This window comes from Vombatus ursinus, unplaced genomic scaffold (genome assembly GCF_900497805.2).
Source record: "Vombatus ursinus unplaced genomic scaffold, bare-nosed wombat genome assembly UNPS02014799.1, whole genome shotgun sequence".
Lineage (NCBI taxonomy): Eukaryota > Metazoa > Chordata > Mammalia > Diprotodontia > Vombatidae > Vombatus > Vombatus ursinus.
The window spans coordinates 10,342,001-10,368,570 of NW_020954577.1; the positions used below are offsets into that span (position 1 = coordinate 10,342,001).

Consider the following 26,570-nt stretch of genomic DNA (forward strand, 5'->3'; position numbering starts at 1 on the left):
CACACACACACACACACACACACACACACACACACACACACACACACGAGGCACTGTGTATATGTTAATAGGGGCTTTAGTGCCTGGGCCCAGCGGGCGGGAGGCCTAAGGGCCGGGTGTCTCCAGAGCATCCGTGATCTTTGGCATGGCCATTTCAAAGGTCTCGGGCAGATCCGCTCCAGGAAAGTCTGCTACTGGGACAAGACGTCAGTGTCCTTGGTCCTGGGATCCAGGAGATTTATATATTTGCTCCTCTTTTCCCCCTTTTCCCCTTAATGCCTTTCACAGTTGTACATACACATCTATGGAGTGCGTTCTTTGGCAGATGGAATGCAAAGGTAATCATCGGTGCCTGGATGATGGCCAGTCGTCCAGCTCCCTGAGTGCTTTCTGTCTTGGGGAAGGGTGAAAGGGTCCTGGTGTTCTGTGGTGCCCCCTTCCCGTTTCACCTGCCCCATCACCGCACTGGGGAAGGACATGGTGCTGGACAAGTGGCCAGACCTCCCTTCCAGTATCTCAGACTGGCTGCAAGTTGGTGACGAGGCATTTCATCTCCTTGGGCTTCTGTTTCCTCATCTGTAAAATAGGGGGATGGCAGATTGAGCCAAGGTTTTGGAGTCAGGAGAGACCCGAGTTCAAATCCTAGCTTCACCTCTTAGCAGCTGTCTTAGTGTTTCAGAACCCTGCTCCCCTCCTACGCAAGGTGGGGGGGAGGGGTAAAGGAAGCATTAGGAATATGAAGAAAGGGAAAAAAAAAACAGTCCCTGTCCTCAAGAAGCTTACAATCTACTGGCTCCTTCCCTGCTATCTACAAACATGCCCATGTCTCCCCCATCCTAGAAAGCCCTCACTTCATCCTCCCACACCTGCCAACTCTTGGTACTCAGCACTTGCCCATTGGAGACCTAGTTCATCCCCTTTTCCCTTTTCCCTTCTGAGCTTGGCTCCCTGGGTGTCTTCAGAGCCAAGCCCTGATCCGCATGCTGATAGACGAACTCAGTGGCCAAGCAATCCAGCTGCATGTCAGGGTCAAGGCAATGGGAGTTTTTCATCCATTTTGTGTTTATTGTATGGAGTGTTAGACCAATCTCTTCTGCAGTGTATCAGAAGTCAGTTTGAAGAGTAGTCCAGATTTATCTTTTCTCAAAGCTTTTAATGTATTGTTTCCTGCGAGAGCCTTCCTCTTTCTTCCATCTATTCTGGACCCATCTTGTACGGGCCCTTTTATATACGGGCAGGATTTATGGAGGATGTCCAGGAAGAGCTTGGGTTGCCCCGGTCTGCCCCTCATTCCCACTAATGCCAGCTTTAATTATGGATGTCCTGGGGATGTTTAGTCTCCTGAAGAGAAAGTGACAGCTGTCTTCCAGTATTTGAAGAGCCTGTATTCCCTACTGGAGGGATTGGGTGTTGTGCCCCAGAGGGCAGGAGGAGGAGGTATGATGGGTAAAATGCTTCCTAATACAGAGCTATCCAGAAGCAGAGTGGTTCACCCCTTCATTGGGGGTTACTAGATTGGAGAATCCGCAGGACTTCTGGTTCACCACACACTCACATTTGGATTTCTGAAAGTGCATCCCCAGCTGGTCTTTGCGGGAAGACTTCCATGGAAAGGGGAGCCCTGGACCTCCTTAGTCAAGCCTGGATTTGCCCCCTTGTGATGGCCACCCCCATTGTTCCAGGCTGGCCACCTGGGGTGGAGATGAATGGATTTAATCCCTCTTTCCTTCACTCTGTCCCTCCTCATAGAGCCTGAGGCTTGGTTGCCTTCTATGTTAACTATAGCCTTCCTACAATGGGGGTACTCATGTTAAATAAGGGAATGCCCACACAGACCAAATCAAACATACTTCCATTGTTGACGTAATCATGTCTCCAAACTTACTGCTTTTGCACAAAAGAAGGGATACATAATCGTTCTTCTGGGCATCTGAATTCCCCAGAGATGAGCATCATTTATACACACTAGTGTATTCCTGTTAATGGGATGTAAACCCCTGTTAATTTAATATAAACCCCTGTTAATGGCATGTAAACCCCTTGAGGGTGTGTGCGTGTCTAGCCCCTGCCCCAAGCCCTCCAGTTTGGAGGAAGCCACCGTCACAGGGGATGGTCATGCTACCCTGAATGCTCCTGTTAGCAGGAATGACCGTCTCCTCACATTCAGCCCCAGTTTGTTTCTCTACAACCTCTGACCTTTCACTGCCCTTACCCCTGGCAGGGGGGAAGGGACGGGACAACAAGAAGTACTCTTCTCTTAGACTCTTTGTAAATCATAGGCTCTTGAGAGGACGCCAGGTATAACCTCCTCAATTTAGAGATGAGGGAACAGACAGAAAGATGAACTGGTTTGTCCAGAGCCCCATAGCTAGTGGATGGGCATTTGGGCAGGTATGTTATGAAGGTGAATTTGATATGTCAGGTATGATAAATGGATGTTATCAAGTGTGGATTGGACCGTGCGATGGCCAGAGACCCCGTTGACCTCTGAGCTCATGCAACTGGGAAGACCCCTCGCTTTGGTCTCCACTGGACCAAAGGACAGCTGTCTTTCACAGAGGGGCTCCTTCCCTTCCAAAGTCATCTGCGTGGCCTTGGGCATTCTGTGCCGCCATGATCAGAAGAACCTTGCCAACTTGTCCATTGGGGAAAATGCCATCACGTTGCATATTAATGGACTTCATTTAGAATCTTTCCAAGTGGGCTCGGTCTTGGTATTTCTGTTTCCAAAGGGCTGGTGTGTGCTTTGGATTTCCTGACTCCGGATCCTTCCCAGTACCTTCTCAACAGGCAGCCCTTGTGTGCCTTTGGTCTTCCAGTACTGAGAGGGCCATATTTTTGGGCTTTCCAGCACGGAGAGAACTGACTCACTTCCTATACGTTGGAGCTGGCACATTCGGGGTGTGTAGACAGAGATGGCATTTTTCATTTATGAGGGAATATATGCTATTAATGAGGTGCTTCTTTCCAGGATGTGTCAGGGAGCGCCTTTCATAAGAGACTTTTTGACATTGGGGAGTTGCAGATAAACAGCTTTAATGACCTGTCTGGTTTCCAAGGTTCTTGGTCGCCCATGCCTTAGTAATAACTTGGGGCCTTTTTATTCCTCACTTATAGGCTTTGATTAAATGGGGATGAGGCTTTTTAATTAAACAGACATTTTTTTAAGTCCCTGCTCTGCTCCAGGCACTGCTTGGGGGTTGGAGAAACAGACAAAAGATAAAAGGTAGCCCCCCTGTCCTCAAGGAACGGATAGTCTGCTGTGGGAGAGAGGGGAGTGGCATATAAACAGGGAGGTCATGGGGTCATTAGGAGACAGCATTAAGTGCTGGGGGAAGCCCAGGGATTCTGAGAGGCCAAGCAGAGGCTGGACAAGCGCTTAGTGGGTGTCTTACAGAGGCGGTGCCTTTCAGGACGAGTTGGCCATTGGGGTTTCTGCCAGCTCTCAAGTCCTTCGATTCTCTGGACATGACTTTGGGCAGGTCACTCGGTCTCAGTTTTTTCATCTCACCGAGGAGAATGTTGGAGTTGGTGACCATCAAGGTCCCTTCTGCCTCTTAAACAGTAATTCTGAGAGCATTCAAAAGGCGCCAGAAGTGAGCAGAAACTCAGCCAGGTTGGTGTTGGGGACCCGAGAGCTGAACTCTGAACAGTAGCTGGATCTGGGTTTGGGCAGCAGCAAGCTTGTGGGGCATGGGATGAGCTTCCTCATTCCTCTGCATGTCAGAGAGGAGAGAATCTCACCATTGGGATTGTAATCCTCCTAGCTGAAATGTGATGGTCATGGTTTGTAAAACACCTTATAAATTATTGCATTCAAATCTCACAAAAACTCTATGGAGGTAGATTCTGCAAGGGAGTATTATCCCCATTTTACACGTGGGGAAACTGAGGCGAAGAACTCCGATCTGAGAGGCAACATGGATATTGGAAAGAGCAGTGGATATAGGGCCCATCAGTCAATCGGCATACATTTATTAAGTGCCTACTGTGTGCCAAGAACTATGTTTAGGGATAAGGATGCAGACAAAAGATAATAGGTCTTGCCCTCAGGGAGCTTACATTCTAAGGGGGCAGAAAACATGTATGCCTGTGGGTATGTGGAGAATATGTAACAAGACAGCTGGCAGGGGGAGGCAGGAAAGGTTTCATGAGCAAGGAAGTGCTCATGGGTAGTGCACACGACTGATGGGCAGGAGACGGAGGAGATGGAGCCTTCGTCTGGTGTGTGGAGTATGGGTGGAGGGCAGCGTGTGAGGAAGAAGTGGTAGCCATTGGGGTTTGTTAGGGGTGGAGGGAGAGAAGGGAAATTGCAGGTGTGCAACTGAGGACCGAGGTTCTGACCTTTCCTATCATGGACTCTTTCTGGGCCTCAGTTTCCTCATCTGTAAAAGGAAGGGGTTAGTCTCGATGGCCTTCCAGCTCCGACACTCTAATCTTCCTGACTCCAGCGGGTCAGTCCATGATGGCTGAATCCTTCAGCCGTTGCTTGACCAAGAATCCATTGAGCTCTGTGTCTAGACGTTCATCAAGGCCTGGGAGTGACTAAATCTAAACATCCTGCCCCAGAAGATGGGTGGGAGGGAACAGGACAGATCCCGGTGCCAAGAGCAGTGTGTTGTCCAACCAGGGGGTTGGAGCTGACGTTAGCACAGGCGTCTTATGTATGAGTGTTCTTTGAGCGTGTCTGTCTACCTTACACAAATCCTGCCTTCTTCTTTGCTCGTTAAATGAAGCCCTTTGCTTGACTGGGGTGGGGGGGAGAGCGCCTTCTGAACATTTTAATGAGAAGCTTGAAAAAAAATAAGGCTGGAATGGGGGGGAGGTGTCTCAACTCCGCTTTATTTTTTAAGGTCTTTTGAAGTTCCTTCACACAACTTTAATCAGAGCCCCTACCTACCCCAAGAATGCAAAGAGGTTTAAAAAAAATAAGCCTTCCACTGGGAAAGTATATTTTTTTTCCCTTTTGTTCCTAATCGGTAATTACACCCCCATAATGGCCCCTCTGGTGCAGATTCAGAAGTAATAGCCGGAGAAAGAGAAATTAGTTGGGCATACAGCAGTCACAGCAGTAGCGAGCTTGTCTGCACAATAACTTGGGGGCTGATGCAGGGGTCCCTGGAAGAGCGGGTGTATTCATAGACCCGAGGCTCACACGGCCCCTTGTATGCTCTTCCATTAAGTCATTAAAGCCGGGAATGTGCTGGTCTTAACCCTTTCTCGAGGGCTGGAAGGGGAAGATTTTCATCCTGGCAGCTCTGAAGACAAAGGAAAATGAAAACGACTTGCCCTTTCCTTGCTTCTTCTGAGGTCATCGAGGGTCGGGGCTGGACCTTCTGGGGGAATCATCGGGGTTTACTGCATCATTTTTGCCAGGGAGGAAACTGAGGCCCAGGAAAGGGACTTGCCCCAGGTCATAACTGTCAGAGCCGAGATTTAAATCCACGTCCTTTGATTCCAAATCCTGATTCATAGAATCACAGAATTTCAGAAGAGACCTCAGAAATCTTCTAGTTCAGCCTTTGCCAAGCCTCTTATCTGCCGTGAGCCTCAGTTTCCTCCTTTGTGGCATGAGAGAGATGGCCTAGATGTCCCCCTAAGGTCCTTTCCATTCTAAAGTTATGACCCTACCGTATGAACCCCTCTCCCGTCATCCCCTTTGGTTTAAAGACCTCCACAGAGGGGGAGTCCATGGCTTTCTTGTTGGTATTCAGTCGTGGCTGGCTCTTTGCGACCCCCTTTGGGATTTTCTTGGCAGATGCTGGAGTGGCTTGCCATTTCCTTCTCCAGCTCATTTTACAGATGAGGACACTGAGGCAAACAGGGTGAAGTGACTTGCCCAGGTTCACATAGCCAGTAAGTGTCTGAGGCCAGATTGGGACTCAGGAAGATGAGTCTTCCTAACTCCGGGCCAGGCGCTCTGTGCACTATGGCGCCCCCTAGCGCCCACGGCCAAAGGCAGCCCATTCCACCTTGGACAGTTCTGAGTGGTGTCTGGGTTTTCTCCAAAGCAGCCTTCAGCTGCGGCCCCCTGTCTCTCCCCTGAGTTCGAAGCTGAACCGGACTGACAGGATCGTACATCTGGGCTGCCAGAGACCCCAGAAGTCTTCTCCTGCAGCTCCTTCATTTTAAAGATGTGGAAATGGAGGCTCAGGGTTTTGTTGAGCACAGGGTCACCCAGCCGGTGAGGCTGCAAGGGGATTTTTGGGTCCAGGTTTTCTAATTCTGACATCCCTGCCCTTCATAAAGGAAGGCTTCTCTTCTCCAGCTCCCCTGAGTATTAGTTGTGGCACCTTGAGCAAGGGCCTTGTTTCTTCAAACGTAGACTGAAGGGGGTTGTACTAGTGACTGGATCTAAATTATGACCCAAGATCTTAAGCTTGTCTGCTCTCTAACTTAGGCAGCTAGGTGGTTCAGTGGATAGAGTGGTGGGCTTGGAGTCAGGAAGACCTGAGTTCAAATCCTATAGCTCTGTGACCCTGGGCAAGTCACTTAATCCCTTTTGCCTCAATTTTTTCAACTTAAAATGGGGATATAGCAGCACATACCTCACAGGGTTGTTGTTAAGAGGATGAAATGAGATCCTGTTTGTAAAGCACTAGGTACTACAGAAATGCTTCTTGTCTTCCCCCTCCTCCCTGGTGGTGGTGTTTAGTAAGGATTGTAGGATTTGAGAAATCAATCCAGAAGCATTTATTAAGACTTCATCCTTGCCCTAGGCACTTGATTAAGCCCTGGAGATCCAAAGATAAGAGTCTGTCCTCAGGGAGCTTACATTCTAATGGGGAAGTTGTGTATTAGATAATAAATCCCTGTGCCTACAGAGGAGATGTATTACAAGGTAGCCTTGGAGAGGAAGGCGCTAGCCTGGGGGGACCAGGCAGCATCTGGTTGTCAAGATCTATCCCTTCTCTTTATAGATGAGAAAACTTGCCCAGCAAGCAGGAAGGATCCCTTAGGGTCACACAGGTAGAAAGAGCAGAGCCAGGATGGGAGGCCAAGCCCTCTGCCTGCCAGGCCAGGGCCTTCAGCACACACCCTTGGACTCCAGAGTCCTGGGGAAGATTATGGTTAAATTAGGTAGACCCCGTGAAAATCAGATTTCCAGAAACTGAGGCTTGTGTGTTCTTGGGGTGTCATTTTAGCCTGCAAATGGAAAATTGCTTCTATAGAAAGATTGCCTCATCGTTTTGTGTGACAGTAAGAGGGACGCGTCTCTGGAATTTTACAAAAGTCTACCCATCCTCCTCTCTCTTTCCCATTGCGTTTAGTATGTGCCTGTGGGATATCAGATGCTGCCCACCCCTCAGTCAGGGGAGTGGGGCCCTTCTTGGCAAATGTGTCTTTGTAAGAGTGAATGGCGTGTTGGTGGGTCTGTGAAAGGGGGAGCTCGATGTCATCTCTGGCCTTTCTCCCTCACCCACCCCACCCCCCTCCACCCTCTGGACCCCACCAGTCACTCCTTTTATCATTCTGTCTCTTTTGAATCCCAAACAGATACCTGAAGAGGTGGCTGACATTTTCAACGCCCCCAGTGATGAGGAGGATTTTTTTGGGTTTGGAGATGATGTTCCCATGGAAACTCTATACCTGGAAGAGAGCTTTGACTCCCCAGAGCCAGGAAAAAAGGTAAGGGGCAGGCATCTCTGTCTGCAGCTTGGTTTACGAGTCACCTTGATTTCAGAGCTGATCCAGCTTGGGTGGCCTTCGTTAATCGACTGTTGTCCTTGGTGCTTGAAGAGAGCCGAGAAGACCTCCCTACGGCGGGGTCAAGGTGCAGGTCGGGTACAACCAGGCCACGGGGACGTTTGGAGGGGAGGTGCCTTGAACTTTGTGCAACTCATGTTTCTGTGGAGCTGTTGTTTTATTGTAGAGTGAAAGGAAATGTGTTTGAGTGAGCACACGGGACAGCCTTCCCTGGAGCTTGTGCTATTTGAATTTTTTTTGGGGGGGGGTTCCTGATAAACTCCTTACCCCTCAGAGAATGACCTTACAGGATGAAATCCATTCTTATTGCTGCTTCAAAAACATGAACTTGCCTTGAGCTGTGATTCAGGCCCTCCACATGGTCCCAGCCCTCTGTGATGATCGCAGCCCAGCAGATGTGCTGAGGCCCAGGCAAGCCAAGGAGGAGTTAGAGTGAGAAAGACATGTCTCTGGACCCCTTTGAAGACTCATCTGTAGAACACCAGGGAGGCCCCTGGAGGGGCAGAGCCCAGTGTGGCTTCAGGGCCAGTGTTCTTTCCTCAGAGTTTACTGTTAGGATAGCATAAGACTGCTTTCTCTTCCTTAGTCCCACCCTGTGCTGTAAATTAACACTTTCCTCGGCCCACCTGGATGGGAATATTAGTTACAGGCAAGCAGAGTTGGCTGCCTGGTGCGTCTGAATTCTCTGTGTTAGAGAGAGGCAGCTTGGGATAGCTGGTCCCAGGGCTGAACTTGAGAGTGCTGGGCTCGGGTGCTGCCCCTGGTACCAGTCAGTGTTTCTGGCTCCACAGCCTTGCCCACGGTGGGCACTTAATATGTCTTCATTGAACTGACTTTTTACATCTCACTTTCACTGTCTATAAAATGGCAGCAATAACACCTGTGGTAACCATCTCACAGGGTAAGGCTCATCAGAGTTGAGGATCTTTCTAAAGTATATTGATGCTGTTCCCTGCCTTATTAAGCAGAATATCCTGCTGTATATGATCAGTCTTTATTTCCCCGAGGGTCCTGTCAGGCCTGCCATCATTTTAACCCTTGGTTCTCATTGGATGTATTTCTGTTTCTATGGGATCATCTGTTGGGGAGGTATTAGAGATTGTCCTGAATATGTCCTTCCCCTTTGCCCCAGGGTCCCCCAGCTTTGGGGTGAACTTAGAATCACATCAGGAAACAAAGCTAGTAACTGCCTATGTGGTGGCACCCCAGCTTCAGGCTTGAAAGGGCGATAGAAAATGGCCTGTCTGTCGTGTATTTGTCCTGAGTGACAGCTCCCCACCTTATGTGGAACAGCGGGGATTTTTCCTGGCAGCCTGCTGGGCCTGTCCTAATCCCAGACAGATGGTATTTCAGCAGGGGTGCTCCTCCCTAAATCCTGGCCTACCTTGGAGTCTTTCCTCAGCCCCCTTTGAGGCGCAGCGTGGAAGGCTTGGGATGTTGCCTGTGGCCAGCGTAGTGTTTGCCTTCGGATACTGTGGTTCCTTGTGTAGGGTTTTGCTTGAGAGTTCCTTTTAGGGAATAATAACAATCTCTTTGCCAGGCCCTTCTGCAGAGCCTCAAGTGGCTTTTATGTATAACGTGCCTAATATAACATTTGGCTTGAAAAAAAAGTCACTTATGCCCCATAAATTCAAGTTCCTCATTTCGGGGCCAGATCTTGACAGGTGAGTAAATGACTCTTTCTTGTGAATTGAGTTGCTCTGAAAAATACACCAACTGTTTCGTGCCAGCTTGACAGGAACAGTAGTTAAATACATTTTTGGACTAACCTCACCATTCATTCAGATGTCCAAGAAACCTTCCTCAAACACCAGCTTTGTCTGAGGCTTTGGGGGGAGGGCAGCAGGGAGTACTAAGGTTTGTGGGCCAAGGCCCCCATGCCCTTCAAGAGATTCTCTTGGATGAGGGCCGCCATCTTGCCTTGGGCAAGTTGCTTCCCATCTCTTATTCTCCTCATCTGTGAAAGGAGAGGGTTGTGTGAGATGGTTGTCCCCAACCCTCTATGCGGTATGTTGAAGCAGAGTACAAGTTTTTGGGAGATTAATCAGTCACTAAACAGGTATTGAACGCCAACCATGGGCCAGGCACTGAAGATCCAGAGACAGAAGGTCTTCCTTCTAGGAGCCTCCATCCTGTCGGGGAGACACCATGTACTTAGATAAGGGTATACAAAACACATTCTGATATCAGCCAAAGGCCCCGAGAGGGTCACACAGCTGGCATGTGTCAGGGGCAGGATTGGAACCCAGGTCTGCCTGACTCTGAGGCCAGCTCTCAATTACACTGTACTGCCTCCCACAAAATAAATAGGGAATCTGGGGCAGGCCGATCTAACAGCTGGTTGGTTCCTCATTAACAGCAGTTGGTTAATTGCCCATCTCCTGGGTCAGTCCTGGCACTTGGGACACTTTCTTGTCTTCCTGATTCTTCTCATTTGCATAATTTTACATCATTAGCACGCCTGCCTGTGTCTTGCTTCTTCAACTGGGTCATAAGCCCTTTGAGGACGGGCAGGAACAGTATTTCACTCCTCACATGAGCCTGAGGTGGACGCTCAGGCAGAATCTGGTCCTGGCCTTGGGGAGTGACCACTTCTATCCAGATCACTCCTTGCACTGCTTATGTCGGCTTCCAGATCAGTCGTGGTTCATTCGGACACTGCTGCTGCCTGATCATGGGAGGTATCAGGCTGCCTTACTGCCCATTCCCTCGTTGGGGCTCAGGAGGTCTGGAAGGATCGGTTTTAATGGGGATAATGGGGTTCCCTCTTGAGAGTGACTGTAGCTGACCATGGTGGTGCCGGCTTGGCTCTCTGGGTGACGTTGGACCCGAGCTCTGGGCCTCAGTTTTAGACCAGGTGACCTCCAGGGTCCTTCCAACTCAATCTGTCCCGTTTCCATTCCAGCCAATTCTGGCATTGAGTTTCACTGACTATTTAAAAAGAGATTTATCCCAAGGAAAGCAGAATTCATCTGCTTGTGAGGGAGTGGAGGGCAGCCCTGAGAGTGTCTGACCAAGGCCGGAGCCCCTTCCAGGCCTCTGGGCTTCCCTTTTGGCTCCCGCTGCCTTCTCAGGCCGCCTCTTGAATTCAGATACTTTTTGCTCATTCTCTCCTCCAAGATTACTCACCGGAGGCAGGTGGGGGCCTCTCAGAGGGCCAGGCAGGCTGGTCAGCTGCCCACAGGCAGTGAGGATGGCATGTACAAGTTCTTCTGTTTATGGAGAAAACCACCCTCTGGCCTCCATGCCCCTCTGCGGCCTAGATGTTGGCTACAGTCAGCACCGGCAGCTGCCTGAGCTGTGGCCTTTACCTTGCTGATGGACTGAGCCCACCTAAGCTCCCATTTCCGGGCAGCGGCCCCAAGGGCCAGCTCAAGTTTTCTCCAACACCAGCTAGTGAACATTCTCATATGGCTTCTTTTTTGTCAGCTGCTCCACGGTTATTCTGGCCCAAGAAATGGAGTAATTGAAGATGCCTTACAATTATACACAGTAATTCATCGGGTCTGTTCTTCAGCTTAAAGGGACCCATGCTGAAAACATCCCCATCCTTCCCCCGCCTGGTTCCTTGGCAGATTTTTTCCATCATTGCTTCTATTTTTTTCCAGAGATTATCTAAATATGAAATAATACATAATGACAGTTGGCGAAGGGCAGAATGCAGAGGAGGTAAGGTAAAGATACTGAGTCACATGTGGCCGCCCCAGAGTCATTTCTGCTTCTCCTGTGGATGGGAGAAACCAAAGCCCTGTCTGGGCCCAGCACCTGGTTTTTGCCACGTAGCCTTGGGCCAGTCAGTTTTCTGTCCTATGACATGAGGAAGCTGGGCTAGATAATTCCTGAGGTCCCAAGTGTATGGTGCCAAGATCTGGACTCTACGGGAAAACGTGGGAAGCCAACTTTAGCCTGGGTGAAATGTGCCTGGCTTTGAAAAGGCAGCTGCGTGCATCAGTCAATCAAACATTCCAGGATCTGTGCAGAGGTGTCAGAGACAGGACAGAGATGGAACAGTACCTGCCTTCAAAGAGCTTACACTCTAAGTTAACATGTACATACAGGGTTTAGGTCAGCACCAGCAGCCCGAGCATTGGTCCTAAGACCCAGGTGGCACCCTGGCTGATCCACCTGGGACTGTTCGGGGTAATTAAAAGGGGGAAGCAGGTCAGAAAAGGCTGAACCTCTGAAAGACTCTTAGTCCCTTTCAATTTAAACTGGAATGGTTCTGGATTAGTCTAATTAGTCTAATCTAATTAGCCTAATTCCACAGATGAGGAAATTGAGGCTCAAAAAGAACAAGGGACAATGGGCCAAGGTCTAATAGATATCAGGACTTGAACTGAGGTCTTCTGATACCAGCTTTACTTTGTCATTGTCTGCCTTAACTATTCCTCTCCTCCTAAGAGGAGTCAATAAAGAAAAGTAGCAGAGCACCGACCGACCCTGGAGTCAGGAGGACCTGAGTTCAGATCTAGCCTCAGACACATAACACTCACTAGATGTGTGACCCTGGGCAAGTCACTTAACCCCAATTGCCCTCACCAAAAAAATAAAGAAAAATAAAGAGAAGTAGGTCTTTTTTTTCCTGGACTTTTATTTTTTGGGCGGGGGGGTGCAGAATTCAGTCTCTGTGTTAGAAAGATGCCATTTAGACCCAAGGGAGTGTAGCTTGCTGAAAGCTTCTCCCAGCATCTAAGAGAAACTTCCCTGGGGCCCTGGAGGTGGTAGGCTTGGATTTCGCAGTGACTTCCTTTTTCTAACCAGGAAGCCCTTGACTTGGGTGGCAGCAGATGAAGAAGAAAACAAGTCATTTCTGACCTGAAATGTCCTGCCTGTAATAGCACTTTTTTGTCTTGAGCTTTGGACATAGGCAACCTTGAAGGGACAGCCTCCCAAGGGTTCCTGGGAGTGGGAGAGGGGATGTCAGCCTCGAGATTGATTGAGAGTTTCTTCCTTTCCCTTGGGTTTTTCTGGTTCTGCATCTATGCTGATAAAATCAAATTCCGGTCTCTGACAGGACTGGCCTATTTCACTGGAAGTTGTAAATCTGCCAGGAAGTGAATCTGAATAAACCTTCTTGTTCTTGTTGTTTTTAAATAAAACTGTCTGAATTTGGTGGGGTTAACATCTTCCCTTTTTCTTTCGTAATGTGCTGGTTTTAGGACGTTCGTTTCCATTCCAAATACATCACAGATGAGCTGAGAAGGATTTTCACTGAAGACACTGACTCGGAGACAGAAGATTTTGAAGGGTTTTCCCAGAGTGAGCTCAACAGTCACCCAGAGCTAATGGTAACTAACCCATCCAGCACTTTCAGGATTTCTCATGGTACTAGTTATTTCCTGATTTTTTTTTTTAAGGCAATTGGGGTTAAGTGACTTGCCCAGGGTCACACAGCTAGTAAGTGTCAAGTGTTTGGTCTGAGGCCGGATTTGAACTCGGGTCCTTCTGACTTCAGGGCCGGTGCTCTATCCACTGCGCCACCTAGCTGCCCCTGTTTCCTGATTTTTCCCCCCCAGTGAAAGCATTCTCTATTTACACCTGACTTTTAAATTCCTCCTTCTATCCCTCAGATTTATTTTATCAATTAACAGTCTGAAGGTAGAGTGGTGCCTAGCAGTGGGTGGCAGTGGGCTTTGGATTTGAAGGAGCTGTATTCAGATCCCAGCTCAGCAACTTGCTACCAGTGTGAACTCACTTAACTCCCCTGGGCCTCAGTTTCCTCATCTGTAGAGTGAGGGGTTTGTACCAAATGGCCTCCGAGGTCCCCCAGATATATATTTATGACCTGTTAATCCAGTCTAATTCTTTCCATTGTTTTCTTGGAGTGTTTGCTCACAGAACCATAAGCGTAGAGCTGGGAAGGACCTTCTGTCCATTCCTACTGTATGTGCTAGGTGCCAGGGACCTCAAAATAGAACATTTTCTGCCCTCAAGGAGCTTATGTATTACCCCATGCTTCCAGGGTGTCACCTTGCAGAATTTGGGACTATGGCCCCCTTGGATGAATGAATTTATCCATGTTTTTCTAACCCCTTTTGACCTATTTTTGTTTCTCTCTTATCCCAGCTTGGGTAAACAAGTCTCTGGTTCATTGCCAGATGTGTAAAGAGTTGTTGGAAGTCTGGTTTGAAGTGGCTTGGTGTTTCCTTACCTGGACAGACAGATGGGAACCACCTTCCCTGTCCAAGGAGAAATCCCCATTTGGGAAGGCTCCCAGTTTAGCTTGACCTTTTGGTTCTGGTCTGAAGTGATACCCATAACCACAAGTCCCATTTACAGGTCGCCTTTACAAAGGGGTTTCCTTTAGCCCATCCCACCACCAGACCTCCCTCTCCATAACAAGACTCCCGTTCATACTCTTCACCCACCAGACCTCCTCTTGAACTTCTCCGGATGTTGAGACACACATCCTTGGAAGTCTTCTGGTCCAATGGTGGCCCATAGAAGTTTTTCTACATGGAGATGAAATCTGCCTCCCTGGAATTTCCGTCTTTAAATCCATCTGAAACTTTAAAAATACATTTGACTTGAGGAGTGTGACAGAGTCTTAAAAACACTGAAGAGTTGGAGGACCTGGGTTCAGATTTCTGATCTGTCCTTTGTGTGACTTAATCACACAAAGTCACTTAATCAGTGTAAGGTGGATTTATTTAAGTACAAGGCCCTAGGGCTATAAAGACTTAAGCCTCCTTTCTCTCTCTTTGGACCTCTAACTTTTTTTTCCAACCTTTTACTGTCTAGTTATTTTATTTATTTTTTAATTAATTTATTTTGATTTATCAGCAATCACTTCCATACGCTTTTGAGTTTAAAATTTTTTCCCTCTCTCTCCCCACCACCCTCTCCAAGATGGTGCACAATCTGATATAGGCTATACTTTTACATTCCTATTAAACATATTTTCTCATTAGTGATGTTGTAAGAATTAGAACCAATAGGAGGAACCACCAGAAAGAGGAAACAAAACTCAACGGAAGAAGAAAAAAAAGCAAATAGTATGCTTCTATCTGCATTCAAACTCCATAGTTCTTTCTTCTTTGTGGATAGCATTTTCCATCACGAGGCCTTTGGAGATGTCTTAGATCCTTGTATTGCCAGGAAGGGTTAAGTCTATCAATATTAGTCATCACACAACTTGGCTGTTACTGTGTACAACGTTCTCTTGGTTCTGCTCACTTCACTCGGCATCAGTCCGTACAAGTCTTTACAGGTTTTTCTGAAGTCAGGATGTTCATCATTCCTTATAGCACAGTAGTATTTCATTACATTCATATACCACAACTTGTTCATCCACTCTCCAATTGATGGGCATCCTCTCAATTTCCAATTCTTTGGCACCACAAAAAGAGCTGCTATGAATATTTTTGTACATGTGGGTTCTTTTCCCATTTGTATGATTTCTTTGGGATATAGCACTAGAAGTGCTATTGCTGGGTCAAAGGTTATGCACATTTTTATAGCCCTTTGGGCATAGTTCCAAATTGCTCTCCAAAATGGTTGGATCATTTCACAACTCCACCAACAATGCATTAGTGTTCCAATTTTCCCACATGTTCTCCAACATTTGTCATTTTCTTGTTTTGTCATCTTGGCCAATCTGATAGGTGTGATGTGGTACCTCAGAGTTGTTTTGATTTGCATTTCTCTAATCAATAGTAATTTAGAGCGTTTTTTCATTTGACTATAGATGGCTTTAATTTCTTCATCTGAGAATCGCCTGTTCATATCCTTTGACCATTTATCAATTGGGGAATGACTTGTATTCTTATAAATTTGACTTAATTCTCTAAGTATTTTAGAAATGAGGCCCTTATCAGAGATACTGATGGTAAAAATTCTTTTCTAATTTTCTACCTTCCTTCTAATCTTGGTCGCATTGGCTTTGTTTGTGCAAGAACTTTTCGATTTAATGTAATCAAAGTTATCCATTTTGCTTTTCGTAATGCTCTCTATCTCCTGTTTGGTCATGAATTCTTCTGTTCTCCATAGATATGACAGGTAAACTATTCCTTGCTCTCCCAGTTTGCTTACAGTATCAGCCTTTATATCTAAACCATGTACCCATTTTGACTTTATTTTGGTATAGGGTGTGAGATTTTGGTCTATGCCTAGTTTCTGCCATACTCTTTTCCAGTTTCCCCAGCAGTTTTGGTCAGAGTGGGTTCTTATCCCAGAAGCTGGGGTCTTTGGGTTTATCATGGACCTCTGACTTTTAATCAGAGGTGATAACGTCTGATTGTTGAACTTACTGTTTGGGTTCAGAAGGTCTTCTCTTACACAGGGATGAACATTGTCAGGTCCTTCAAACAGTCCTGTAACATGGTTTCCAAGACCTCTCATCATTCTGGCTGCCCTCCTGTGGTTGTCACCTTCTCTTTTCAAATTAGATTTGTAATTTGTAAAATCTGTAAAAAAAAAAAAAAAGCCCAGTACCTAGCACTATAAAAATGCTCCTTCCTTCCCCCCATCATCAAACATGGCGTCTTCCAATGAACATTGCACTCCAGCTCAGGCCAGACCTGCAAACTACACAGTTAGCAGGCTTCCTCGCCCCCTTTCTGGTGCAGTCCCCACCCCACCACCCCCATTAAGACTTTAGCTCAAGTTCTCTTCAACCACCCATTTCCAAGTCTGAGTATTTTTTCTTTCCAGCAATAAAATTTGCCGAAAACTCTTAATGATAATATCTGACATTTGCTCAGTGCTTTGTATACATTAGGAGGCTTCTTGGTCTTTGGGAACGAGTTAACATTTAGGTTATTCCTTCAGTCTCGCTAATTCCATCCACTGACTAATGCCAGGGCTTTCCCTCTGTTAATTATTTCCTATATGTCTGGTATAATAACTTGCTTTGTATGTATTTGTTTTGCACATTGTCTCCCCAGTTAGATTGTAAGCTTCTCCAGGGTAGGGATTCTCTGCCTCTTTTTGTATTTCCAGTGCTTGGCATATAGTAGGCACTTAATAAATGTTTACTGATTGATTATAACAGGAATTTTTTTTTTTCACCACTGAATCTCTCTAGAGGTGTGTTTGTTTCACGTTGGTAGACAGTAGACCGGTTTTGTGTTCCTTCCCTTTATTAGCTCACAGAGTCAGAAATGAGTGATGAAGATGCTGGAGACAGGCTTGTAGGTAGTGAAGAGGAGGAGGAGGACGAAGAGGAAGCTGAAACGAAGACAGCCTCCAAAAGAAACAGCTTTGGTCTTCGGGTTGCCTTCCAGTTCCCCACAAAGAATAAAGGAAATATAAAAACCAGGTTTTCCGAGCCATCCTTTTCTAGCTTACGTTTTGACGAGAGTGAAAAGCCAAAGGCCTTGAGAAGAAAGAAAAATGGTAGACCAGGGAAGAAAGCCATGGAAGGGTCTACCTCTGAGTCTGAGGATGACTCGAGGGATGTGGGCCAAGCTGACTCGGATGCTCTGCTCAAAAGGGCCATGAACATTAAGGAGAACAAAGCCGTGGTAAGAGACACCCCTCCCTGCACAGATTCAGTTTGCCTGGGGGTGCTCTTGCCTTCATGGGTAGAGAAACCAAGCCTGCTGGGCTTTTCCCGGATGGGCAGGGTCAAGTCCATTTTCATCCTGGGCCCTGGCAGTGAACTACTTGAACACCCTAAGTTACAGAGGATTGGAGATTTTAGAGCCAAAAGCAACCTTAGAGGTCATCTGGTTCAGCACCCTCATTTTGCAGTGGAAAATGAGGCCATGAAAGAGGAGGCAATATGTCAAAAGCTAGGATCTGAACTTGGAACCTTGGCTCTTAACCTTCCAAATCTGGATTGATGGGGAGGAGCTATCTCACTAGGGATTCCCCACTCAGATGAAACCAGTGGTTTGGTCACACCATGCTTTCCCCCCAATAAATAAATGAGTAAGTATGTGTGGATCTATGTATATATAGACACACATGCATATATATACATACACACACATATATCTCATCTATATATATATAAATTATACCATGTGCATGTTATATATTGTGCATGTATCATGTATATATACTATATCATGTATGTGTGTATAATACACCTCATATTCACATATTATGTCTACTCTGTCGTGTGTAATATGTATATGCATACAACTGTATTTATGGTTTTGTACATATGCATATATATTATAAAATACATACATATACACATATATTAACACTTAAGTAACAAACAATATTCAGAGAAAAAGTCTGTAGTTTCTTTGATGTGTTTACTCTCTGAAAGGATTTCATTCCAGAAATTGGTTTGTGAAACATGAGAATCCTTTGTACTCCACTGACTTAGGAGAGGATTAGCATGTCAATTTCACTCGTGTAAATTTCAGGAATATGTCAGTTTCATCCTGGGGATGAATACCTTTGGTATTATGTTTGTCATTGGAATACTGTAAATAGATACATTGTCTTTGTTGGGGTTTGACATGTGTGGCACCCTTTTCAAGTTATGTAAACTAATCAATATTAAAAAGTCTGGGTGTTCTTAGATGTTTTGTGGGGCTGGAAGTGGATCTGATCTTGAACAGAACCCGCTTTGTGGGAAGGCAGACACAAGCAGTGACCGTTTTTCTCTTTTCTGCCTTAGCTTGCTCAGCTGCTGGCAGAATTACATTCTCTCCCAGAGCTATTCCCAGTGCAGACACCGAGCCCAGCTTATGTAAGTGGAAATCTTGTTTTCTGCCCCCAGTTAATGGAATCAATTGCCAGCTTTTGAGGAGGTCTCAGAAGCAGTTTATTGGGGGCTCTTCTTTCCCTCCATTGCAGAGAAAGAAGCCAGTGAGGCGAGCTTTTTCAGAGGGACAGATACCTCGCCGCACCAACCCCACCCGCAGCGCCCGGCCTCCAGAGAAATTTGCTGTGGAAAACTTTGCAGTGTCCACAAACTTTGAAGAAGACCTGTGTGCTTTCAGGAGACGGAAAAAAATGAGTGGGGTATGTTTCTTACTCGCATGGTGCTTATCCCTGATGTTGGTGGTTAGGCCATGAGTATAGTCTTTTATCTAAACTGAGCTGCTTGGAAAACAGAACGGACAGCCAAGAAGAAGAATGTGGAGGTTCCAAGACCTTGAGATCGACTTGTTACTGGTGCACTTTGCATTTGCCAGAGGTCCAAGGCTAACTGTGCTTTGGAAATATAGGATTGAGTTGAGAGCTGAAAGGGACCTTAGATGTCCTTTTTTTCCATTGCTCTCATTTTATGGATCAGGAAACTGAGGCCCAGAGAAAGGCAGTGTTTCACTCAAGGTTACATAGATTGTAGGCAGAAAAGTCCGGACTTATTTAGCTAGCATTTCTATAGTGCTTTAAGATTTGCAAAGATCAGTACATATATTACGTCACTTGATCATCACCATAACCCATGAGGTAGGTGCTATTATCCCCATTTTACAGGTGAGGTTAAGATTTGTCCAGTATCGCCCAGGTAGAAAATGTTGGAAGCTAGATTTGAACTTGGCTCTTTATAACTCCAGGCCCAGTGTTCTGTGCCACGTGGCTGCCTCAGGGGAAAAGTCCTCTGACTCCCAATGCCCCGTCCCTCTGGTTACTCTGCCTGCTTCTGACACCTGTGTGGACAGGTAGAAGGTAGAAGCGTTTCAGGTTTGCCTTCTAGCTCTGTCTGACCATCCGTATGTAGTGGATTACAACTGTGGTAGGTTGTGCTTTTAAAGCTCCTGCGTGCTGCCCTGTCAGAGGCCCGATGTGTCTGTTTTCTAGGGTAAAGGCCGTGTGTACAGAAAACGGCGTCTGTCTTCTTTCCGGCAAGTGGATGAAATCACTGAAGATGACTTAGAAAATATTGCCGTAACTGTTAGAGATAAAATCTATGATAAAGTTCTGGTAAGGACTTCGTTATCCAAAAATAATATTTAATATGAGATTCTTTCCCTAAATTTGCCACACAGGGGAATTGGTATTTGGAATCCTCTTTTGCATGCTAACTTGCACCAGGATCCAGAGAGTGGGCATGAAACTGGGAGACGAATCATCCTAACTCAAAATAAGATGACTTTTTAGAGGAAGAGAAATGGGTCATGTGTTGCTACAGTCCTGACAAGTTTTCTGCTTTGGGGACTTGTGCTCTTGGCTTCTTTCAGTAAGAATGTATTAAACACCTTCTATGTGTCAGGCACTGTGCTTGGTGCCTAAGATGCAAAAGCCAACTCCTGCCCTCAGGCAGCCTGCCTGCCTATTTGGTGGGAAAACATGTACACCGATAAAAAAACATATGCAAATTATGAACAATTTACAAGAGGGTGGGGTGTAATCTGGGAGGTAGCATTTGAGCTACGATTTAAAAGGGGCTAGAGATTCCATAAGGGAAACCATTCATTAGGGAATGAGCTCAGTGTACTTGGGATGATAGATTTAGAAAGGGAAGGTACTTCGGCCACCTAGTTCACACCTCCCTGTATTTTGCAGGTGATTAAATAGGGGCCCATAGAGGTGAATTGTCTTGTCTTAGTTCAGTACCAGAGGCAGATTTTGAATCCAAGTCATCTGAATTTAGGGCCAGTGCCCTTCCTTGTCAGCTCACTTTATCTACAAACGTGAAAGATGATTTCAGTCAATCATTAGACGTTTACTAAGTGCCTTCTATGAACCAGGCACTTTCCTAAGTTCTAGGGTTACAAAAGGAGGTGAAAGACAATCTGTCTGCCGGGTTTTATTTAAGGGGGAAAAATGAGCTTAGTCGTGTATGAAGGGCGCTTAGAGGATGCTGGACAGGTTCAGGTGCTGGGTTTCTGATAAGAGGCTGGGGTGGTGTAATAGATGTCATTGTGTAAGCTATTCTGTCACGCAGAGAAATTGTCAGAGTTTATCCCTTCATTGCTGTCTTCCACACTTCAGGGTAATACGTGCCATCAATGCCGACAGAAGACTATTGACACTAAGACAGTGTGTCGGAACCTGGACTGTGGGGGAGTGAGAGGGCAGTTCTGTGGCCCGTGCCTTCGTAATCGTTATGGGGAAGACGTAAGATCGGCTCTCTTGGACCCGGTAGGAAGTCACTTTTTATTTTTATCTCGTATTGCTGAAGAGAGATGTATGATATTACTATAACATTACATAATAACATATATCCCATATGACAGGAATAAGATGAGAGGCATATAATGTATATAACAGTTAAAGCGCTGGAAATGGAGTCAGAAAAACTTGGGTTTGAATCTTGCCTGTAGCTGTTTGACCTTGGGTTATTCACTCAACCTGTCTGAGCCTCAATTTCCACATCTGTAAGATGGAAATACCATAACTCACAGGGTTGCTTTGAGAATGAAATATCGACGAAGATCTTTGTCGAGTTTAAAGGGCTTTAAGCATATAGTGAGCTGTTAGAATGAGGAGGAAATAATCTTTTGAAAAGCTGTGGGCAGAGCTCCCAACCAGCCATTCATTCATCTTGTCAGATGTAGGTTTGCTGTCAGGACGCAAGCTGTGACACATCCCGGAAAGAAAGAACAGAGTAAGGAGCAGAACTTGCCAGACAAATGAATGAGGGGGGAAGGAGGCTGGCTCCTCCTCAGCCTGTAGTGAGAGCAAAGTTAGGGGGAGTCAGAGCTCTCCACTGGTCTCCTTGGGATGGCAGGAGAGAAAGCAGGGAGGGCTCCCAGCCGGATGGGCGGATGGCCCCTGTCCTTGGGAGGACGGGGACCAGGAGGGGGTCAGGGGATGCTTCGTAACAGCAGCAGAAGAGGCTTCCGTCGCACACGAGGCCTTGAATGAGAAGCCAGGTGGCCTTCTAGTAATGGGAATGATAATATCTGTGATTATTAAAAATTTTATTATTTGATATTCATCAGTAGTGGTAGCTGACAAACACTAAGTAGCACAGTGGATAGAGCGTTGGACCCGGAGTCAGAAAGACCCACGTTTGAATCTGGCCCCAGACACTTAGTAGATGTGTGACCCTGGGCAAGTCACTAAACTGCTGTCTGCCTCAGTCTCCTCATCTGCAAAATGGAAACAATGATAGCACCTGCTTCACAAGGTTGTAATTGATGATGATGATAACAATCAGTATTTACACAGTTCTTTAAGGCTTGCAAAGTGTTTTCTGAGTATTTTCTCATTTGAGCTTTGCAGCCATCCTGGGAGGTAGGTGCTGTTATCATCCCTGGGAAACAGACCCAGAGATGGGAAGCTACGTGCCCAGGGTCTCTCAGGTGGAAAGTGGCAGATTCAGGATTGAAAGCCAGCTTGGCTGTTCTGGGAGGCGCCAAGCTGACCTCTTAGTAACTGCAGGCTTTAGTGCTCTCTTTACAGTATCCTGCCCCCGAGTCCTGTGCCCATGCCCAGGGATGTTGCGGGGGAGCCACGCTCCTCTAGGTGTCCTTGTGTTCCGGCCCTCTCTGGTGTCAGCGGGCTGGCCTGGCTCTAGACCCCACCTCCAAGCCAGCTGGGCCAGTTTCCTGGGGCATAATAATGCCCGTGGCATCAGCTCGCCCCCGTGTGACTTTGAGGCCCCAGGTTAGCCAAGCGTGTTTCAGCACAGACTCGGAGCACGGGAGCGTTAACAGAGCTCCCAGCCTTAATCTAAGATGCATTCGAGATGCAGAATCTGGGCTCTTTTTTCTTTACCCTTTATTACAAAGTGCAATTACTTATAAGAACTTGAAAGTGAAGAGTTTTATTTTCACTGAAGATTGAGTCCTAGATTGCTTGTAGAAGAACATGCCTGGCCGTTCCCCTCTTCCTTTGGGAAGGGAGCCGTGTTTAGGGCTCCTCCCCTTCGCCGTGGGACCCGAAAGTCAGTGATCACCCCTCTCTCTCTCCCAGGACTGGGTGTGCCCTCCCTGCCGTGGGATTTGCAATTGCAGTTACTGTCGGAGGCGCGACGGCCGCTGTGCTACTGGGATCCTCATCCACCTGGCAAAATTTTATGGCTACAACAATGTGAAAGAATACTTAGAAAGGTGAGGCCTGGCCTGGTGAAAAGCTGAGAAAGAAATCACGGGAAGGGATGGGAAACCAGAGGAGTCAACTCAACAGAAAATGTGCGTGGGAGGTAGCCAGAAAGGGGGCGGTTGTTTTCTTGTCCTCTAGGGTGCATACAGGGTGTCTCCATAGTGCATTTGTAGGGTTGACTGCCCTAACACTTTAGGGACACTTTCCGTATTACTCTCAGGAGCTCTGCATGTAGCAGAGGAGGTAAAGTGTTGGGGGTAGCTTTTATTGATGTAGCTTACTTATTTATAGTATAGATGTGGTACAGATTTATAGTAAACAGCTGCATCTTTTTCCCATCTCCGTTTCTCAGCATACAGAAGCAGCTGGTTGAAGACCATTAAGATGCAGGAGAAAGCAGCTGGCAAGACCCCCCCTTTCCCTGATTGGTGCTCCCAATGTGACCCATTGTTGGGACGGTTTTGTTTGTACAGGAAGCGCTGTGGGGGGAACGCAGCAGTTTCATGTCTTCCTGTGTGCGATTTGTGACGGTTTATTCCATGTTCGTAAAAAAGTTTCTCAGGAAAGCAGTCGTCTTAGTGAAGGGGTCTGTGTATTGTAGACACCCTACAATAGGCACCCTACCTAGTACATTGAAGTCTTTAAAAACAAAAGCTTCTAATTGAAAAGCACAGTGAGAATAATGTAGTTATCTTTCAGGTTAAGTTTACAAGGAGAAAGCTTGATGAGCTGCACCCGTTCTGGGAAGGAAATGCTCAGGTATCCATCGTGCCCCAAATAAACCCCCGATCAGAATGACTGCCTGAGGCCCCAGGTTAGCCAAGCATGTTTCCCCACAGACTCGGAGCATGGGAGTGTAACAGAGCTCCCAGCCTTAGTCTAAGATGCATTCGAGATGTAGAATCTGGGCTTTTTTTTTTCTTTACCCTTTATTACAAAGTGCAATTACTTGTAAGAACTTGAAAGTAAAGAGTTTTATTTTCATCGAAGATTGAGTCCTAGTTTGCTTGTAGAAAAACATGCCTGGCCATTCCCCTATTTCTTTAGGAAGGGAGCCATATTTAGGGCTTCCCCCCCCTTCCCCAATCCCACATGAAAACTTTTATTTGATGCTTAGTATCTGTAAGAGCCAAAAATCCCACTTGGTGAATGGGATGCTTTCAGCCTTGTTTTTCAGATCTTGAGTTTTACTGATTTCGTTGGTAAATGTGTAAAGGATACTGTACTTAATTTTTGTTGCTGGGGTTGGAAACGCTTTGTTTTAGCCATAGCAGAGGTGTACTCTGAGGGGAGCTAGAAAGGGAGAGCATGGCCTTTGGCTTGGGGGTTCCCACTTGTGTTTACTTGTGTGTCTCTTGGGGTTGGGGAAATGTCACATGCTTTGTAGTTCCTGTGTAAGATGTAAAACTGAAGAAGCTTGAATGTCATCTTTGGGGGAAACAACTTCCTGAAAAGCTGGACGATGCCGGATTCCTGTGCTGAGGAGAAGGCCTCCGGGTCTCGCCTTTCACACGGACAAGAGCAGGGCCACCCCAGCCAGCACCCACTTGGCCGTCTTCTCTTTGCTTTTTAGCCGGAAGGTCCACACGTAGGTGGGGCCCCTGGTTTGGGTTCTGTACACAGGGCACTCATAGGTCTGCTTTGTCTCCTGTCTGTCTGCCGGAATGGCTTTGACAAAGATGACCGGCATCAGAGATGTCAGCTCCTTGAGGCGGGCTTCCACAACGGTTCCAGCCTGGACATCCCATCGAGCCCCTAGGACAGAGAGCCGCACATGAGTCACTGCTGTATGGAACACTTGGGTTGGGTGGCTAGTTTTCTCCAGCTACAGAGCACACAGTTTGATGCAATAAAAGTTACAATTATCATCATTTCTTTTTTTAGCCCATTGATTTCTTTGAGGGAGAGGGGGGAGGATACCCTTCACAAAGTAGTAAGTGATGGAAATTAAGAGCAAAGGAGGTCTGCCAGATCTGTGACCTCCTCTTTGGGCCTTGGTTTCCTCATCTGTAAAGTGAAGGAATTGGCTTAAATGGGACCCCGAGGTCTCTCCTGGTTCTGGCGGTTTGCATTCAGTGAAAGAGATGATAATCATCAGCAAGCTTGGGAGATAGGAGCCCCCATTGGCTCTGAGAAGATGGAAGATGGAAACTCTAGAGGTGAGAAATAACTCAAATTTCTGGGGTGCTCACGGGGTTACAGAGAACTCTCTTTGGTAGGAAGGCAAGTGAAAATACCCCACGAGAGCCAGGATTTGAACCCAGAGCTCCTCACTCCAAATCTTGCTAGATACCGGGGAGGTGCCGAGGCTAGAATAAGGTGAGTTCTAGGCTTGCCTCGACATCTCTTGCGTCTAAGGAGGGCTCAGAAAGCTGAATTTGAATGAGCGTCTGAAGCAGCCTAGGGAAGCTAGAGAGTGTGTTAGCTTCAGGTCCTTGATGAAGAGCGGGCCCCAGCCTCATTTTATACAGGGAGAAACTGAGGAAGCCGGAGTAAGGAGTGCAGTGATTCCAGGGTCTCCTGACTTCAAACCCAGACCTCTTTCTTTAGTGGTCATCACCCAGCCCCCTGATTTACAGGTGAGGAAACTGAGGCATGGAGTGGTGCTCCCCAGGAATCCTTTACTCGAGGCCTGTTACTGAGCTCTGTCAGGGGCCAGGTTTCCAATCAGCTGCTCCTCAGATTGGCTGCCGTCTTTGGCCACGCTGCTGTGAATGAGCATGTCCACCAGAGGGTGGTCTTGGGCAGGAGAAGCAGCTGGGAACCTCGAGAAAGCTGTCAGCACCTGAGCATCGGAGTGCCCACAGAGGAGAGACGCCCCATGGCTGCAGCATAAACTGCCCTGGAGTTTGGGGTGCAAAGCCCCGAGCTCTCCATTCTGTTACCTGCACAAGGAGGGGGCTGCAGTGCACCTCCAAAGGATAGGGCCTGGGACTTGGAGCGAGGCCTGCATGAAGATCCCTCCCCAGATAACCTTGTGGCCCTCAGTTTCCCCATCTGTAAAATGGGGCCTGGCACCTGCTGTATAGCCCTAGTGGGGCTCTTACCTTCCATGAAGAGCCCGTGAATGTATGCTCCTTCCCTGGGAGGGTGGCCGTAGTCCTCTTTGGTTTTCTTGGTCACATCGACAGTCAGGCACATCTTATCCAAAGGCCACTCGTTCTTCCGAGCCATGCTCTGCATGACAGCTTCCAGAGGGGAAAACAAACTGGGTGAGAAAAGCTTCCTCCCCTTTGATCACAAGGGGGCACGTTGGGGTCAGCTCAGGATGGCGGATCTCCCAGGCTCGGCTCCTTCCACCAATGAAACGACGTAGAAGCCCTGCCTGCCCGCTGCCGTTTTCTGGGGGCCTTGGGAGGGAAGAGCTGGAAGTGTGGGTGTTGTGCAGCGGGGTGGGAGAGCCCTGCCCCTACCTGTCAGGAAGGACTGTGGGTTAAAGAACCCGGACAGCCACACAACAGCTGGCATGACCAGGTCCTGGGTCCAGGTGTCGAGCTCTCGGCACCTCAAGAGGAGGTCGCTGAACCTGGGGGGAGACGAGGAGAAAGTCCCAACGGATTCTTAACAGGTCCCAATTGGTCCTAGAGGGGTTTTGCAAACTCACAGGTGAATCTGGAGAAGAACGCGAGATTCCTGCAGACGGAATGGAGGCAGCCTTCTACCTGCACCTCCTGAAAACACCAAGGGTTAATCTGGAGTTTAAGATTAATCCTTCGGGAGTAAGGGCTGGCAGACCGTGCCCATAATTCCAAGAGCCTGGGGGTTGTATAAATTGGCTTCTTTGTGTCCCCCCCCCCACACCCCCGTGGAGATAAAAAAGGGCTTGGGCTCAGTGATCAGCCTGTCCTAACACGAAACAGCCACTTTCTCAGAGAATCGCAATTCTAGAAGTGGATGTGGGTGGTGAGGTTTTAGACAAATACACAGTGAATTAGGGTTAGAGAGGCTAATGACAAATAAGA

General features: G+C 47.2%; 2 protein-coding genes across 5 annotated transcripts in view; one reads left to right on the forward strand and one right to left on the reverse strand.

The window, feature by feature from the left end:
- Positions 1-23,694, forward strand: part of CDCA7L (cell division cycle associated 7 like) — a 31,957-nt gene extending 8,263 nt beyond the window's left edge. For 2 of the 3 annotated variants that reach the window (XM_027872108.1, XM_027872106.1), the window contains exons 2-10: positions 7,498-7,629; positions 12,867-12,995; positions 16,794-17,171; positions 18,287-18,358; positions 18,466-18,633; positions 19,417-19,539; positions 20,551-20,700; positions 22,480-22,616; positions 22,961-23,694. In XM_027872108.1, coding sequence (XP_027727909.1) covers positions 7,576-7,629; positions 12,867-12,995; positions 16,794-17,171; positions 18,287-18,358; positions 18,466-18,633; positions 19,417-19,539; positions 20,551-20,700; positions 22,480-22,616; positions 22,961-22,991 — 1,242 coding nt within the window. In that variant the 5' untranslated portion in view covers positions 7,498-7,575 and the 3' untranslated portion in view covers positions 22,992-23,694. The remainder of the gene's footprint in view (positions 1-7,497; positions 7,630-12,866; positions 12,996-16,793; positions 17,172-18,286; positions 18,359-18,465; positions 18,634-19,416; positions 19,540-20,550; positions 20,701-22,479; positions 22,617-22,960) is intronic. The other variant, XM_027872107.1, reaches the window with a different exon arrangement.
- A 324-nt stretch (positions 23,695-24,018) lies between these two features.
- The window catches only part of DNAH11 (dynein axonemal heavy chain 11), a 315,578-nt gene continuing 313,026 nt past the window's right edge, over positions 24,019-26,570 (reverse strand). For both annotated transcript variants that reach the window (XM_027872105.1, XM_027872104.1), the window contains exons 80-82: positions 26,022-26,134; positions 25,656-25,796; positions 24,019-24,363 (exon numbers count right to left, since the gene is read on the reverse strand). In XM_027872105.1, coding sequence (XP_027727906.1) covers positions 24,116-24,363; positions 25,656-25,796; positions 26,022-26,134 — 502 coding nt within the window. In that variant the 3' untranslated portion in view covers positions 24,019-24,115. The remainder of the gene's footprint in view (positions 24,364-25,655; positions 25,797-26,021; positions 26,135-26,570) is intronic.